Raw genomic sequence first — 19,248 nt, forward strand, 5'->3', positions numbered from 1 at the left:
AGTTTATTTGGCTCTCTATAGATATGGATTGTAGTTGGATGTATTGTAATAATCAAGTCTCGCCTGAATATTAGTGGGGAGTTGAGGATTTCTGTAGAAACACCTTTGGACAATAAGCGAGCACTTGGAGTAGCACATTATTTTTGACATTGTCGTAATTGCAACAATATAAAAAGGTGGAGTGAGATTTCCAAAATAGAAGAACACTTGATAGTTTGGGGTTCCTTGAAAGACTATAAGATTTAACACTGACACGGTGAGAAACTAGTTTTCCCAGATTAATGCTCTATTATTAATGATGTTGATAAAGTCGAGGAAAGGGAACTAATAATGGTGTTGATGAAGTCAATAAAGATCAAACAAGTGATATGATGGATTGGTTCGGTGATAATAAAAACAAGAATCATGGATTTTCAATATTATGTCAAAAGCTGTTGAGAAAATGTTGTATCATGGTTATACAAAGGATTTCAATTTGTTTAGGGGTGTTGACCCTATTTAAATTAAAAATGAAGAATGGTTGGAGTGAGACGAGCTTTACTTCGTTGTTGGAAATCCTTTTTGACATGCTTCTTGAAAGGAATGACATTCCACATTCTACCTACCATGCCAAGAATTGTCGCATCCCTTAGGTTTAGAGTAAAACATGATATATGCATGTCCTAATTAGTGTGTTATTTATCGGAAGGAGCATGAAGACTTATATGAGTGTCCAAATTGGGGTGTATTATGTTATAAGTGCGAAGGGAGCAACCTGAATTGTAAGAAATGGTCGTCGACTAAGGTGTTATAATATCTTCCAATAATACGAAGACTTAAGTTTTTTTTTCTATTAAGGACACAAACAACTTGGTTTGACATGAAAAAGAAAGGAAGAAAGAAGGAAAGATTAGGCATACATCTGATTCTTTATAGTGGAAACACATTAATGAGAAATTTCATGAGTTTGGTAAGGAGGCTAGGAACTTATGATTTGTACTAAGTAGGCACAAAGTTATAGAAAAGGAAGTCCAAAAGTTGCTAGAACTAAAGTTTATAGGCGATGTGACTATCTAGAGTGGTTTTGGGAAAATTGTGATGGTAAAAACATCAAATGACGCATACCAAATGTTGGTTGATTTCACAAATTTGAACAAAACGTTTCCTAAGGACAGATATCCACTCCTAAACATTGATTAACTTTTGGATTCAACGGTAAAACATGAAGTATATTCATAAATGGATACACGGATGAGTTGTCGTCACTATATGCAAGGAATAAACTTGTTAAAAGGCCATTAGCCTACCATCCACCTTTTATGGGTCGAATTTGAACATGTTTATTTGATGTTTGGTTCGGTTCGGTTCAGACTAGTACAAACATGTACATAAGTTGGATTGAGCTTGTGATTTGTCTTCAAAATTTGAGGCCAGTCTCGTTTGCCCTTATATTATACTCCATCTGTTCCATAATATTTGTCTTTTAAAGTTAAAGCACAAGAATTAAGAAAGTATAATTAATGTTAACTAAAAGACTTTGTTACTCTTGTATTAATTGCATCCATTAATTAATTTTTATTTATTTCTAAAATAAAAATACAACTTAAATAAGGGTATATTTGGTAAAACATCAATTAATGTACATGGATTGAATCAAAACGTCAAACATTATGGAACAAAAAAATTTCTCTAGAAAGACCAATATTATGAAACGGATGGAGTATATATTACTTAAATTTGATTTTTTTTTTATTATTTTGTTAAATAACTTTTTTTTTTGGTTTATTTAAGATTACATTCATTAGCTTTTGTTGAATTACTTAACTTAATTTTAGTTTGTTTTATTTCTATTATTTAGAATAATAGTTTCATTTAATTTTAAATATAAATATATTAGTTGAGGAGTTGCGCTAAATTAAGTTTGGAATTAATTTTCTTAATTTTGCTTAATTGACTCGAGACCTGTGTAAATACCAATGTTGTCAGAACCGAACCGGACATCAAACCGGATTTATAAAAGGATCACGTGTCACTTGGTTAGACCAAATGGCTCGGATTGGTCGGACCGGATGATGTAATAAATAAATAAATAATATTTATATATATATATTAAATATATGTAATTTTTAAAACTATATATATCTAAAATAAATTATAAACAAATTTTGGTTTGTTATTTTTTTAACTTCATACTTAAATACATAACGGATAAATGGAGTTTAAACTAATTTGAAATATGTCAACGTATTCGATGTAATGAAATCTTTTTAACGGTATATTATAAACTCAAAACGGACGAGTGATGAATGATAAATTAATTGTAACATCCCTAAAACCCTAACATATGAGTCTTCCCACATTCATATATGTTTTCATGATTGAATACATACATTTTAGATTCATCTCATTGTCATTAGAAGTTTCGTATGCATAATGCGATTACCGTGCGATTAGTAGGCGATTAGTGTGTCGTTAAGATGTAACGATTGGTTAATTGAGTTAGGACTTAAATGAATGAACAAACATGTCCTTAATTGATTAAATTATACTTTTGGAGGGCTGAATTTGAGGTTTGTGAGCAAGCACCTCACTAAGCACGAGGTGTCACCCATTGTAAGACAAATTGCACCTCTTCATATTTAAAAGGATGTACAAGACACTATTCTTATCATTTCAGCCAAAACTTTCGACCATAGCTTCAACAAACCTTCCTTTTTCATACCCTAACATCCTCCAAAGAAAACTCTTCCAATTTCTTCCATTTTCAAGCCAAACAAGTCAAGTTAGGAAGCATACTAGGTGATAGACACAAATTGAAGGTTAGTATGCTATTTTAGCTTCTTTTCTATGAGTTTGAGATTCTGAAATACCTAGGTATGATGATAGGATTTGTTGTGGATGGGTTATGATTGAATTTGTTGAGTTTTGGTGTTGTTGAAATTGGTTTTAGGCTGTCCAAATGAAAGATATGTATCAAGTGCCCTAAACAGAAATATAGGGTACTGCTTTCAGCCATTTTGGAGCATGTTTTTCATCTTGATATTGTTCGAATTTGGAGAGACATAAAGAATAAACTATGTTCCTATATATGTTAAGAAACTCTCTGTAAAATATGGGACTTTAATTCAATATATAGATGAAGAAAACCTAGATGGAACATGACTGCCTTGAAATTGAATGTCATGTGAGGCAGCCATGTTGATGTATCATTTTGAGGACCTTAGATTCAGAATTTGGGAATGTTTATTTATACAAACGTGTTCCTAACTACTTCAAGTATATGTCTGTAAAAGAATTTGGAAATCTATTGTGTTTAGTGTGAGCTAGGTGGAATGAATTATGGTAGATGCAAAGCTGGGTAGTCTGTTTCTTGGCTGGAAACAAGACAGAATCATTTTGCATGCCATATATTGTGTAGAATTGATATTAATGTGAATTTTGGATATGTTATACCCATATATGTCTAGTTTAAGTAGGTTCAAGAAACAGGGCATTTGGATTCATAAAGAGAAAGTTATGGCAGAATGTGTGCAAGTAGGTCATGTGATGATCTAAGACAAAAGGACTGGATTGCATGAACTTTGTGGAGTTAGTGTCTTGTAAATCATGTAGCATGCATTAGTTTACATCTTCATAAGTTTATGTTAAGACTAATTTTATAAATGTTATGTGACATTAGGAGGACAAGGTGCAATTGAACGCACACCCGATCGTGTAGAATAGATCGAACCGAGTGCGATGGTAAACATATTGCTTATATATGTGTATGAATGTATTGTGGATTGTAACTTGTTGAGTGTGAGATGTGGTTGAATCTGATGTGAATAATGTTTGAGTGTTTGTGATACGTTGTGATAGATAAGAAAGTGATATGATTGAGTATGTTGCAGTGTTATGAGTAAATGTGGCATGTTGAGCCTTGTGCACATACTGGAGCTGAATAATGGTTGGATTAGAAATGAATATGAGCTTGCTTAGATGGATATGTGAAATGGCCCAAATTGAGAGTGTTATTCGAATATTGTGAGCCGGAAGCACACGTGTTGAGATATATGAGTACGTGAGTTGAGTTTAACTCCTCCGTAGCACAGATGATTGTATTCCGAATTTAGTGAGTCGGGATACAGATTGGGCCCAATGACCATTTTATATATATTGTCTAAGTATAGCAAGGCCTTACTTACTAAAATAAGTATTACTGTAATAAGTGAAACAAGTGAATATCTTTCTATTGAAAATTCTAACTTGGTACTGATGATATATTTTGATTTGTGTTCTTTACATTTCTTTTGTATGCATATATATTTATTGAGTAGGCAGCTCACCCCTTGCCAACAGATTTTTACAGGTTAGGTGGAGTTCTTCTTGTTTAAGGTTGCACTGGTAGTGTCAGTTCATTCTCATCTAGGCATTTTGGAGTATTGTGATGTACTTTTGTTTTGTAAATCCTCTATTTAGGATAATGACTTAAACGTGTATTGTAAATTGTAAATGCTTTCTCTTATGTATAATATGTAAAGTTTATATGAGATTGAAGTTTATATGATTGAGAATTGAAAGCATGTCTATAACTGATGTTGTGTGAGATATCATGTGATCCTAGTGAGGGAGTTACATTAATACTCAAAGTGAACAATTTAAATGGTTTTGAAGGGATAAAAGGAATTATTAATATCTTTTTAAAAAATGATTTTGAGAAATTCTATTTTAAAAAATGTAGAAATTATTAATGTATTTTTATGGTAAAAAATATTAATGCATTTTACAAATTTATAAATGTTTAATGGCTACTATTTAAAAAATGTTTAATTCTTTTTTTTCTTTGTCTAGTGAAAATGACAAAAAAAGGAAAAAAAAAAACAAAAAAAAAAAAACTTCAGCTAAGTATGTCAGTTCAAAGAAAAAAAAAACAAATTAAAAGTATCCCACATCGATTATGAGGAGAAAATGAGATAAAGGGAGCAACTATAAATATGAGCATGAGTCTGATGGTAGTTCAAGAAGGCCCATATCTAAGTTTTGAAGAGGGTTCTTATTTAAGTTTAATAAAATTTGGTTAATTAAATTTTTTTCCTTAACAAACCGGATTCATTCTGGTTTCCGGTTAGACCATTGGGTTACTGGTTAATTTTGGTTTTTAGCGGATTGTTATGAATTCAAAAACCCAGTATGATTCGAACCGGAACTCTATCAGGTTTCCGGTTTGAGTCTGATAACATTGATAAATACAGTATTACCTGAGCTGATTTGAAAAAAAAAAATTAGTATGTATAAATATGATTAGATACGGCCCAACCTAACCTATGATAAAATCATTTCACAATTTGCTTTCTCACATCATTCTCATCCTCACTCTACTTTAACACGGACAACTACCGATATCTATTAATATCTTTGCTTAGAATGTTGTTGTTAAATATGTATCCTATATCGTAAACTATCGGATCGGGCATTACTTAGATGTGAAACTTGCAGACCTCATCGGTTGTAATATTGATGGAGGGACGAAATCAAGGAATATATAGACTTGTAGAGATGAGGACTTGGATGCAGCAAGCTATGAGAACAAGGCCTTGAATTCGGCCTGCTGGATGTGATTCCAATAGCCGAACAAGAATGAATACCACACAGAAGAGTCAAGACCAGATCATTTCACAATTTGCTTTCTCACATCATTCTCATCCTCACTCTACTTTAACACGCTCCTAACCTATGATAAAATCATTTCACAATTTGCTTTCTCACATCATTCTCATCCTCACTCTACTTTAACACGCTCTTCCTGGAATCCCTCGAATCAGCATGCTTTTAAAATATTTGTATGTAAACAATGAAAACAAATGGCTTAATGCATATTTATACCCTTAAATTTGGCAAGTTTTGCCTATTGGTACCCTGAACTTTTAAAATAATCGATCACATACTTATAGTTAGTTTTAAAAACCTATCACACACCTATAGTTGGTCCATTCGGACCTCCTGCACACAAAATCCTTGATTTGTCATCTTTAACAGATGAGGCGGCATACAGAACGAACTTACACGCTTTTTTTTCTATAGAACGCATGCCACCTCAACTGTTAAAAATGAAAATCAACGATTTTGTGTGCAGGAGGTCCGAATGAACCAACTATAGGTATGTGATAGGTTTTTAAAGACAACTATAAGTGTGTGATGGGTTTTTAAAGCCAACTATAGGTGTGTGATAGATTATTTTAAAAGTTCAATATACCAATAGCAAAACATACCAAGTTTATGGGTGTAAATATGTATTAAGCCAAAACAAATATTTATCGCATAGAACAATACTTTTTACGAAATCCAAACCAGCAAATAATGTATGCAAAATAGAATCACATAGTTGAGTGTTACAAGTAAACATGAACCCTTTAATTAACACCGCATGTCAACATAATAAACAAAAACAGGAAATTAAAAATAAAAACAATAAATTACAAATTGATCGTAATACCCGTCAATTTACTGGAAAATTAGGTCATCATACGGTAGGACCTACAAAACAATTGCGAACCATTTTAGAGAATTTAATATAGAAAATATATAAACATGAAAGAAAATTATAAAAATAAACCTTGTGATTTGTGATTTAAAATAAACTTTATTTTCACTTGATACTATAATCTAATTTTAATTAAATTTGATCTTGATTTATAGCCCCTCCAGACATTAGGGATTGTGTCCCATATGGAAGAGGATTATATTTATGAATTTTGTTGACACAGGCAATGATTGGATATTATTGTAGAAAATAGAATAATTAAAGGTCAAAATGGAAATAATGATTCCCAGCTGGATACAAAATTCACACATATAATACATGTTTGATTTGATTTCAATTATTAATTGATTCGTTAACACTTTATTATCTAATTAATTTGTATTTAAGCTGCAGTTGAGTTGAATATAGACCAGATATTTCAATTTATAAGGACCTATTGCTTTTCTGCTTTATGAAGCAAATACATTCATCAAAATTTTGATTAATTTAGCGTTTAGCTAATGACAGGATCTTAAAAGGTTGTATCTTTCTATTGTTCTTTTTTTGCCTAAACTTGTTGTCAACTTATAGAACAGGAAAAAGGAAATTAAAAAGTCGGTGTAGTAAGGTAAATTGGAAAAAAATCTTCTGTCCCGAATTCCCTGTCCCCTTCCTTGTCTCTCATTCAACTTTTGACACGTGTCCCTTTAACTACACTTTAACCAAAGTTAAGTATATCTAACCATAGTTAGTAGCAATAAAGTAAGATAAAAGGGACACGTGTCAAAAATTGAATGGGGGACAGAGAAGGGGACGGATTTTTTTCCAGGTAAATTCATGAATTAGTTTGTTTTTTTATAGGTAAATTCAATCATATATTCATTTCAGAACAAGCATGTTTTATAATTCAATTATAATCACTTATAATAATATTCGATATTTAAAATTCAATATTTATTTTTTCATAACTTAATCTTAAATTTAATCGGAACTTTCTAACCAAATATTAAAAAAAACTGTGTAATAATAATAATAATAGTAATAAATAATAATACTAAAAAAAACAAAAGGAAAAAGAAAAACCCTCAAAAAGTAAATTTGTTTCTTGAATGGCCAAAAAAGTGTCTGAAAGTACATTGCAAAAGGTAACTGAAATTATATTAATCCCAAAACTATTGAAAGTGAAATCCAAAGTACTAAAATCTAATTTTATTATTTTAGGGAGACCGTAGATCAACTCTCTATGATTCCATCTTTTTAATATTCTCAACCCTTTGTTTTATAACTTTTGAAGTCTTACATGCCCGTATATAGGGTATGCAATAGTGAAATTGTACTTTGGTGTCGGTGCTATTCAAACTTAAGAATAAAAATATGCTAATTATATAATTTTTTCATCAATCATTTTTTAGTGGTGTCCGTTATGGTTACTTTGTTTTTTACAAAGTATCGTTAGTTGGTGTGGTTTTCACCATTGGATGATGGAGCATAAAATTAATCCAATAGTGAAAATGAGCACCAAGTAACGGTACTTTGTAAAAAACAAAATAATCATAGCGGACACCTTTTTTTAGTACTTTTTTTTATATTATTAATCGAGTCAATTGCACCTTGTGCATTATAAAATTTCTCGTGAAAATTGGAAAAACCCTAAAATCTGTTGAATGTATTAGTCTAATTTCTTTTTAGTCTCCTATTCCTCTAGGAGAATATATATCTAAATTCATGCTACGCGAATGAATGAGAAATCCCACTTTGTTTTGATTTTTTTTATTTTTCTTATAGAATTTGTTCTTTGCACTTTGTTCATTGAAAGTTTCTTTTTTAAGCAATTGTTCATTCAAAGCTTAATAAAAAAAAATGTTATATTTTCATTAAAAAAAATCCCACTTTTTGGCCTACTTTTGAAATATAATTCTTATATGAAAAGTATTAAGTTATGGATAAATTTTAAATGTTAAGAATGTAATTTTTATATTTAGAAAAAATGCTTAAAAGATGTATAAAAATTCAACTTTTAAGATTAATTTCCCCCATCCCTACTCCCCAAAATAAAATAAAATAAACCATAATGTATACCCAAAAAAAATATTTAAATTTGCTAGTACTATTTTTAGAGAAGTGTAGACTTATATCTATTGTATGAAATGATAAAATTTTACAATCAATTCTATCTCTATCTATTTTTTTACCTTCATGGTTTCTGTACTAGATATAGGCATGGACCTTACTTATATAAGGTATTATTCCTTACTTTTTTTTTTTTTGGTAGGAATTATTCCTTACTTTTCTTATTGTATTTGATGTTTTCTTATCTATAAAATTGTGTTATTTAACTGTAATAGAGATTCCAAATAAATTTGTATAAACAAAAACAACTTCATATATTTTTTTTAATAAACAGTATTAATAACAAAAACAATTGTATTTTAAATATAATGGATATTTGGAAGATATGATATAAACACATCCTTTCAAATGTTTCTGTTAGAAAAAAAAATTGACACTTCACAAAAAAAAAAAAAAAAAAGTGATAGTGACAGTTTTGGAGATTATCCTAAAAAACAAGAAAAGATAGAGAAATGTAAGAGAAACATGTACCTGCAGCAGGGTGAGTTGGGAGCAGAAAAACAGACTCACTGATTTCATTTCCTTTGCTAAAACTCACTTGTGTTGTCTCTCTTGGATTGTCCTTTCCTTCAACTTCTGGATGAATCTTTCTCTTCAACATCCTCTTCATCAGCTGCAATTGTATTAACATCATCATAATATAACTCGGAAACGGAAACGGAAAACCATATTTATAAACAATGCATGAATAAAGATATAAACCTGGTGAATTTTCTTGATCGGACGTGAATCCTCTCCAACATGAGGTATGAACTTCTTGGCAAAAGAAAGACCATTTTTGGGAGGTTTTTTAGCTAATTTTTTGGTGGTTTCAATAATTTCAACAAAAGCAAGCTCTTCCTTTTTCATCTCAGAATCCGCCATGAATAATTCTGCTAGTGTTATTCTTTCTCCTTTCTCTTTTCTTTCAACATCACACTCTTCCCCACTTGAATTTATCCCCATTTTCTCATCAGATTTATCAAAATTGTGTTGAAATCTTGTATAAATCAAAGGGTTTTCTTCTTCTTCTTCATCTTCATCTTCATCTTCATCTTCATTTCCTCCATTAACATTGCTAATATCCACATCATCATCATCATCATCACTTTCACTATGAAGTTCTTGATCACTATAATCAATGTCATCTTCTTCTAAAACAATATATTCATTATGTTGATTAAAAGGCTTTAAAGGGTCAAACCCTAATGTCCCAATTGTTAAAATCCCATCAAACTCATCCACTAAAGCCACTTGCTTTAATTCTGACTTGTTCTCATCTGTCCAACACAACTTTATAAAGTTTATTAATTCTTCCATTCAATCATCCAAATCAATATCAGAAAAATAAAAAAAAAACACAAAATTACCTTTATGATGAAACCTCTTCTGCATCCAATTGAAAATCTGAAAAATCAAAAGTTTATATTATACCCAACATTGAATGGAAAAAATCAGAATAATAATGTTTGTCTAATTTCTAACCTTCATGTTTGGCAAACTTGAAATGAAATGAAATGTCTCAGAGATCAGAGAGCTGATGAGAAAAGGGTCAAGGGAAATGTTCTTGGGCAAGGACACTAAAAAGAAGGGGCCAGAATGGGTGGAAGTCTTAGGTGATGACAAGTGTCCTACTGTAATGTAAGGCTCATATATAATTTGGACAGCATGTGCCATAAATTGTTTAATTATGGACTAATCAGGCTTAATTAATTTGGATAAAAAGGGAGTTTTATAATTTAGCTTTTTTAATAAAAGTTCAATTGTTAGCTAAACATTGTAGGTCAAATCGTGTAGGGTCTGGAATTTGTAGTAATGTTTTTTGGATGCATGGCATGTTTGCTGGCTTGATTCGATGGGTCGAAATTCTTGAATTGATATGTGTATTTTGTTTAATTATTAGATTAGTGGCTTAATTATGATAATTAAATAGGTTTAAAAGGAGCATTAATTGTTTGATTAAGTGGTACTAGCATTCACTGCCAAAAAACTTGGAACTACTCCTTGTTGCCAAAGCCTAGAAACATGGGCTTATAATCTAAAACCTTATCTTGTAAGTCTCCAAGACATGTCTCAATTTGATTAACCTTAAACCCCTTTTGATTAGGAGTAGATTAGTGTTAAGTCTTTGTCCAAGTGGTCATAGAAAAAGGAAGTGACTTTATTCTGCCTGAATGGTGATATATATATGGACCAAACCACATATATCTGTTTATCTTTTCCCATGTGAGAGTCACACAATTCAGTTGTGGGGAAAGGTGAACAGTCCATATCCTATAATTTTATTTTCTATCCATATTACAGAAATTAAGCTTATTCCAATATTATCACAAACTCATCTTGTTTCTCTGTTCCAAAACACAATGAAATCGGTCAAACATAAGCATAGTCTTCTCAATGTTAGGATCCAAGAGTATCAGTAGTATTTCACACGTACCCTGACTCACCGTTAGACTTTGACTGAAATGAATTTGCTGAGTTACCATTAAATGTTGACCCATAAATAGTGTGTTCACAGACCAGACCTTAAATGATCAAATGAATTTGGTTAATTCATTGTTCGATCTTGACTTATCATGATCCTATAGTGTAGATTTAAACCTTAAGCTTAGATGTAGTGGTGAATGATCAAATTCAATTATATTGAATAGGAAGGTCCATATAAACAATAGTACAAGAAGTGAATTAGACAACACGTCCAACCCAAAACTTTAAGTTAATAGATTAATGGGTAATTCAATTATTTCTTCCATGTGGAATCTCCAAACCTAACTCTATGGAATATCATGGATTAGATTGGTTATTTACGACCAATCCATGATGATTTTCTTTCTTCATTCGATTGAATTGGATTGGATTTCAATAACTATTGAATTGATCTATGAACACTTCTATTCTATGAATAATAGAGACAATGCAGTTTTTTTTTTTTTTTGAGTAAGGGCAGGCTAACTGACAGGGGGGAGCTCACGACATCCCAACTAGGTCGGCACCCCGTGAAGAAACCCCGAGACCAGCGCCAAAATTATTAAAAGAGAAGAAAAAAGAATAAAGAATACAGGCAAAACGGCCTATGTGAAACGGTAATTTGACCGTCCCACACGGTAGCAAAAGAAGTCAGCAGTACAGAAATTGGGGAGCTCATCCCACCAGACAGGAGCATCTATTGTTCTACCAAAATTTGCTAATGAGTCTGCAATCTTGTTCCCTTCTCTATAAATGTGTGATGCAACCAAATCAGATGAATTGAAATGTTGAAGACAGAAGAGACAATGCAGTTCAACTGGCGGAAATTTATTTTATGTTTTAGAGTTTTTAAGAAGTTGCAACTGTTATGTTTACGTGACATACAAACACAATTGTGATTTGAACTATGCATTCTTTGTAATCAAACTATGCATTCATAATGAAAGTTTCTTGAGCCTTATTGATTTTATCATCCTCCATATGGAGTCTTGGTCTTCGAGTGGGAAAATTCCTTATTTGAATATTGCAATATCATCAAATATTATAATTGTTGACTCAACAAGACCCACATATAGTCAATTACTTGAACTTATCTTCTTTAATTAGGTGACAATTTCGTGTTTCGTCGTGTTATCTCATGTATATGTTTCATATGATTTTATATGTTATAAATGCTAAAAAAAAATGATTTTCGTGTCAGAAATTGTCACCCCTCCCAGCCTCCATCAACCACCATGAGGGGGTTGTTCAGCCCACTATCCCAACATCAAGAAAGCAGTCATATGAATCTTGTTTATGAAATTAAGTAGCTTCAGCCAATAATGTTAAGATTATTGATTAAATCCAAAACAATCAATACTAATCCTATAAACCATGACTGCTTGAATAGCTTGATCAAACTAGGAAGCTAGCTATGACTTTGTAGACATAATTAATTTAATTTAATGATGAACCAACATATGCATATGACTATAAAGTCAGAATGGAGATTGTGCAATTTAATTGGGTGATCAAATAGTAAATGAATATCAATGTTGCAGCAATAATTAAATAATAGTGCAAAAGAGCTTTGGATTCTTGTCGAAGCAGTCTTTACAGAAAGTGTGGGGTAAAGGGAGTATGGGTTGTCGCCGGCCCTTCCAAGCCCTTTCCTACATCACAACAAAAGCTAACTTTGAGATTGAATCAATGATCTATAGGAATTTTCATTTGACCAACTCGTCAGAATTATAATATTTTAAAATATATTTATTTAAATAGTTTATCACATTACTCGGTTAAAAATTAATAGTAAACTTTACCTTTTTAATCCTGAGTAATTATTTTTTCACATTGAGCCCTTAATCATTGATTTTGTTATGGATTCGGCTTTTATTGAACTTTTCCGTCGAGTTTGGGCAACACGCATTATTAGGTCGATTCGGCCTATTAACGTGGACAAATAAAAATAAGAATTTATTGACTATAAATAGATGTAGAGTGAATGAAAAATTATACCGCACAGCAATTAGACCTGCATTGTTATATGGTACCGAGTGTTTGGCAGTGAAACGTTGTCACATTCATAAGATGTTGGTGGTGGTGGTGCATATGTTGAGATGGATGTGTGATCATACGAGAAAGGATCGTGTGAGTAATGAAATAATTAGAACAAAAGTAGGGGTTACATCTATTGAGAATAAAATGAGGAAACCCGATTAAATTGGTTTGGCCATGTAAGACGAAGAGTGCTTGATGCGCCGGTTAGGAGGACTGAAAAGTGGCAAATGGCAAAGGGATGCAATGGTGATGGACAGGGGAAGAACTAAGCGAACTTGGAAGAGTGTGATTAAGAGTGAGATGAGTTTATTAGGGATTGAGAAAAATATGATAGTGGATAAGACGGGGTGAAGGGAGAGAATTTATATCGCTGACACGACTTGATTTCACAGTTTCGTATGTCGGTTCATGTTAGCCGACACTGAATCATTTCGTGACTAAGACTTTGTTGTTGTTGTTTTATAGATATAGAGTAAAAAGTAAAAAGAAATTAAGAGAAATCAATTTCTAGTAAGTTCTTCCAAGTTCGATCTTCTCCTCTCCCATTTTGGGATTTTCGACATTAGAATCGCATCGATCTTCTCCTTTTCCAAACTCGATAGAAAAGTTAAATAAGGGTTGAATCTATAACAGAATCAATGATCCAAGCTCCATATGGAAAAATAATTGAGCAGAGGCTTGATCTTTAAAACAGGTAAAGTCCATGGGGTTTAATTATGCGTTTTGCCAAAATTAATTAGATGCTTTTTAATAAAGTTTAATATATGACCTTGTAAACCACGAGGTTGTGGTGGAGTGGCAAAGGCTCTTTCTCCCTTAACCAAAGATTCAGGGTAGCATGGTACTTTTGTAGAAAGGTACTATGTTTAAGACGTATTTATGGTTTCTTACCATTGCAATAACTCTTGTAGAAAGGTATTGTGCTTAAGGCATATATATTGTTTCTTCTTTTTTTATTAAAAATCAGACAATAGGAAGCAGAACAAACTAAAACCCGAGTCAAAAGAGTACAAAGAAAAGAAAAGTTACAAAACCAAAAAAAACAAGGAAAATAAAGCAAGAAGCTAACAAAACCGATATAGATCTCGTCCTTGACGATTGTCGGTAACGAAACTAGAACAGAAGGGAGGGTGCGTATCCCACCAAAGATGCTCAGTACTGATCCGGCCAAAATTAGCAAGTGCATCTGCCACTTGATTTTCTTCTCTATAGACGTGTGAAATAACAACAGTCATACTAGTAAAAGTGTTGAGACAAGCTCTCCAATCACCCTTCAAGGACCATGCGACAACTGCTTCCCGATTCCAAAGCAAATGAACAACATAAGTTGAGTCACTATCAATCTATAAATTAGTGTAGCCAAGATCAAAACCTTTTTTAATAGCAAAAATTGCAGCCTTTAACTCGACAATAAAAGCAAACGAGCAGGCCAAAGGAAAGACAAAAGAACCTGTCAGTCTTTCCCATAAGGTAATCTAAGCTAATTAACGAACCTCTCAAACCAACCTGCTTCTTCATTATAGTGGGGCTATTATTTTTTATTCCATAGTTGATTGAGCTAAAATTAGTCTGTTTCTTATACTTCCATGAAACAGCTCCATCTGCCATACTAAAAATATGTCATTGGTTGTCTTGAAATCATTTGACAAAGTGTTCCAGTCACCATCATTATAAGCTTTAAGGACAACTGGAAACTATTGATAATATAATCCAAGGACAACTGGAAACCATTTACAATATAATCCAATGTTCATAGTTCTTTTAAGGACAAACGCTTCAAACCCAATTGGCATTCTTGTGAGGGGATGTTTTAGAGATAATAAAAAATAAAAGTTAATCTTAGACTTTAACTAGCAGTAGTTCAAATGGATTGTTAAAGAGGCGTATGTATAAATTTAGTGGGATGAAAGTTTTGGTTGCATTCTTTTGTATCCCTTCCATATTTGGGATGTACCAATGAGATATGCTCGTGTACATTAAAAAAGTGAAGAGAAAACCAAGTTATTGAACTATATTCCTCGTTATTATTTTACATAAATAGTTTTCCTCACTAACAAAAAATTATGGATCCATCCACATGCATAAATACCGATTGGAAGTAACATGTGTGTTTGTATTTTAATACAGTGTCTTTTAGTTCAGTTTACTTTTCTTTCTTAGTTTTAGAGTTACTTTTTTTAGGATGAATTTTAGTTTTTCTAATAATAAAACCTAAATAATTGGGTTTGATCTTATATTTCTACATTAAATCTTGTTGTGTTGATAAGTTGCAAGTTTACATTCAATCATTGTGGATATGATACTCTCACTTATTTATTACTTTTTAAGGAGAACAAGTTTTGACTTTGTTGCTACCGACTAGGTGGACTCCCCTGAGTCGGCTCTGGAAATAAAGTTTAAATAAAGTTTACTTATTTATGATCTAAACCACATTTATTCATATTGACATAATCTTGTTCGATGGTTAGTCAAATGAAAATTGTTCACTTCTTTGTACCGGATATATTAAATGGAAATCAAACTTGTAATTTCTTCACATAAATTTAACATGCATTACCAAGTGGGATAAAATTTATTAATAAAGCTTATGACTTATTTTTAATTAATAATTATATATATACTATTTTCTTTAATCTTTTTTCTTTTTTTACAATAAAAACCAAGTAGGGGAAAATCAGAATCTACATGCATAATGAATAAAGAGAAATTTAGAGAACAACATTAATGCCATCCATTTATCTATATGCCTAAATAGATATAACATGTTACATACTTAATTGAATTTGAACTTGGGTCAATTTGGAATTAGACAGCAAAATTATGTCCTCTTATTCTATAGTTTTCCACATTCATGCAATCTTTAGCTTTTCTATGATAGGCCAGCTTATCCCAAAATGGTCCATGAAACAGGCCTGTCACGAAATTAAGTGCCATAAATATTTAAATCAACAATATCTATCGAGGGACATGGTAAGAGGAGCAGCTATGAATGACTTTAAATATAAAAAACCAAATTAATTAAAGTGTCAGCTCAGCTGCCAAGATTTGGTAATATTAGCTTTGTTAGCCAATTATATTTGGTCTATTGCCACATTATAGTATTTCAGGTGCTCTTTTTTCCATCAATAGTAGCCTTTCATGTCTCTATTTGGAAATTTTGGATTACAGCTTTATTCAATGGATCGCCATTAATCAATAATGCCATTTTATGTTGAATGGTCAGACTAATGCTCCCAAGGACCATTATTCCCTTCTCATTGTCACGTTTAAGATAATTGCACAGATAATGCTCATTTAGACAATCTTTATCCCATTTTAGTTTGTAAGGAAATCGGAAATTGTCCGACTTCCTTGTGGGACGAAAGATAATGAAGTCGGACAAAGATTGTCCGACTTCCATTACGGTGCTCCCCAGTAGTGGAGCCAGGACCTATAGGTTAGGGGCTAGACTATCGACAAAAAAAATTAAATGCTACTTCAATATATTTACAAAAATAAAAAAACCAATATAAAAGACAAATTATATCATAAAAATAAAAATGAGAGTAAAAAGTATTTGTGTACCTATCGTAAGAAAATTAATACATTTTTTCTAAATAAAATAAAAACAATAATCTCCAGCATAGTAAATAAATCATAATTTAAAGTGAAGTAACTAGAAATATTAAATTATACTCTAAATTTGAAATCCCTAAATTAATTAGAAATCTTTAAATTAGAAATCCTAAATTAAACCCTAAATTAGAAATTCCAAAATTAGTTGTAATTACTAAAGAATTTCTAAACAAACAACATATTAATTGTCCTCTAAATTAGAAATCTCACAAAAAAAACCTCAATTTAACAATCTCTAATTTAGAAATCATGAAACTAAACCTACAAATAAAATAAAGAATTAAAAGTAAAAAACTTACGAAGTTGAAAGTTGAGTGAAGTAGAAATTAATTGATCTAAGTTTGAAATTATCCCTAAATTAATTGATCAGTTGAGTGAGATAGAAATTAATGGACCAATTTGGAAAATATTTCTCCCCTTCAATATTTTTTTATTTGCTTTCTCTCATCTTTCTCACGAAAGAAAAGAGAGAAAACAAAGGTTAAAGAAAGAGATGGTGGAAGGGTGAAAATGCTCTTCCCATCTCTTTATTATGGAGGGGTATTTTCACCTTTCCCCATCTCTTTATTTTTTTAACCCTCGGTTTAGGGTTTAAAAAAAATAAATGGAAAGGGTGAAAATGCTCTTTCCATCTACGAATCTGTGTCAATCTGTGTCTTCTTTTTCAGCTGACATGGCTGAAGGGGCTCTAACCATAGTGGAGTCAGGGTTTAAAACCCTCATGTAGGGGGTTTCCGACGGGGCTGGAGGGTCATCTGACCCTCCCTGGCTCTAAAAATGGCGGCCCCTGGCGGAGCTGGAGGGTCGACTGACCCTCTCCGCCCCCTGGCTCCGCCCCTAATGCTCCTTGAGCAGTGTATTCACGAACATTCAAATTTTTCTTATATATCAACTGTTAGATTTGATTCAAAGTTTAATAATTAGTTATTTGATTCAGTTGTTATGAAAAAAATATTTAATATGTTTTAATTAGTAGAGTTACTAAAATTAATATGTAATAAGTTAAGGGTTACTATAGTTAATAGCTACTAAATAGGTTAGTAGTTACTAAATATTGGCCTATATATAGGTTTATTGTTTATGGTTTAGAGAGAACTAACAAACAACCTATATCAATAATAAAAATAGAATTCAAGTGGAGATGTAGATTCTCTAATTTTATCAGTTTCGCTATTTATTTTACTTCTTTAATTCTATCTAAAAAAAATCCAACAATTGGTATCAAAAAATCAAAAATCTTATGGTCTGTGAGTTTTGAGAGAAAATACAATCATGGCTTCCAATAAAGCTCATCAGGATTAGGTTTGTGGCAGTAGGTTGAATCTGAGAGGAAGATAGCACATCTGGAAAACAATCCAAAACTAAATCAAATTAGGGCTTATGATAATCAGATTTCATGAACTATTTGTTGATTTCACGAACTATATGTATAAAACTATATGATTTCATGAACTATATGATAATTAGATTTCACGAACAATATGTATAAAACTAGAGCTCTCGATATTATGCTGATTTCACGAACTAGTTGTAAGTATGAATGAGATGGGATAAGAAATGTGTTTCGTCATGCGTGAGTGTGAGATAGTGAAATTTATAGTTGGGTAAGAATTAGTTTTCACCCGTAACTCAAATAGATCAGGCAAGATTTTTAACATAATCAGATTAAGACTTAATTTCTCTTTATAAATAGGAGGCACTACTAATCATAATTAGTGAAGCCAAAACCCTAGCCTAAGCTCTGACGTTCTCATCTCACTTCTAAGTTGTTCTTAGCTAGTGGATTCATTCCATCTCTCAAAGTGAATTGATATAGAATTGTATGACCAGTAATATAAGATCTCCTACGCTACAAAAAGTGATATTATTATCCTTGTCATTTATTTAGATCTATATATGTATATATCCGTTAACTATGATATTGACGTGGCATTTTGAACATCCAAACAAATGAATAGATTAAAAAAGGAGATAAGAAGAGGAGAAGAGATAAGTAAATTGGATGTCTATAAGTAAGATCAAATCAATGTTATTTGGAAGATGTTGATGTCGTTTATTTCCGAGGACAGAATCTTTTGGCTGGCTAAAGGGAAAATTAAGTTTCCAGCAAAGTTGACTATTTTATTGGTGGATCCAGCCAGCCATGGACTGACTCATTGCTCAACTCGTTAAACTCAGTTACTTAATGGCCCAATCTCATTAACTAACAAAAACAATCTGCCAATTATGTCCAGCCCAATTCATTAATTTCGCTCCTCGCCACTCTTAAAAAATGATTTGCGAGTTATACCATTAATCTTGACCAAATATTTTAAGTTTTTGTATTATTTTTGGATTTAGTCAGGTCATGATCAAACAAGCATATAGAAAAGAAGAGCTTTCCTTTCATGTAATGCCGTGGCTACTCTATTTTTAAATTATTATTAGTTTATGCTCTTTTTTTTCCTTTATTAGTTAAGCTTAAATGAAGTATAGAATAGGTTGCATTTGCATTGTTTTGTTTTGTATAAGACATAAATTTATTCCTATGATTATCAGAT

The 19,248-nt window shown here is 31.7% G+C and overlaps 1 protein-coding gene across 1 annotated transcript; it reads right to left on the minus strand.

Annotated features, from left to right (window-relative positions):
- Positions 1–6,288: 6,288 nt before the first annotated feature.
- Positions 6,289–10,229, minus strand: LOC136217428 (protein TILLER ANGLE CONTROL 1). The gene is made up of 5 exons (XM_066004020.1): positions 10,073–10,229; positions 9,958–9,994; positions 9,311–9,867; positions 9,080–9,221; positions 6,289–6,492 (listed from the first exon to the last, which is right to left on the minus strand). Exons 1-5 carry the CDS (start codon positions 10,076–10,078, stop codon positions 6,479–6,481), a joined length of 756 nt encoding a protein of 251 aa, XP_065860092.1. The 5' UTR covers positions 10,079–10,229; the 3' UTR covers positions 6,289–6,478.
- Positions 10,230–19,248: the final 9,019 nt, after the last annotated feature.

This window comes from Euphorbia lathyris, chromosome 2, assembly GCF_963576675.1.
Source record: "Euphorbia lathyris chromosome 2, ddEupLath1.1, whole genome shotgun sequence".
Lineage (NCBI taxonomy): Eukaryota > Viridiplantae > Streptophyta > Magnoliopsida > Malpighiales > Euphorbiaceae > Euphorbia > Euphorbia lathyris.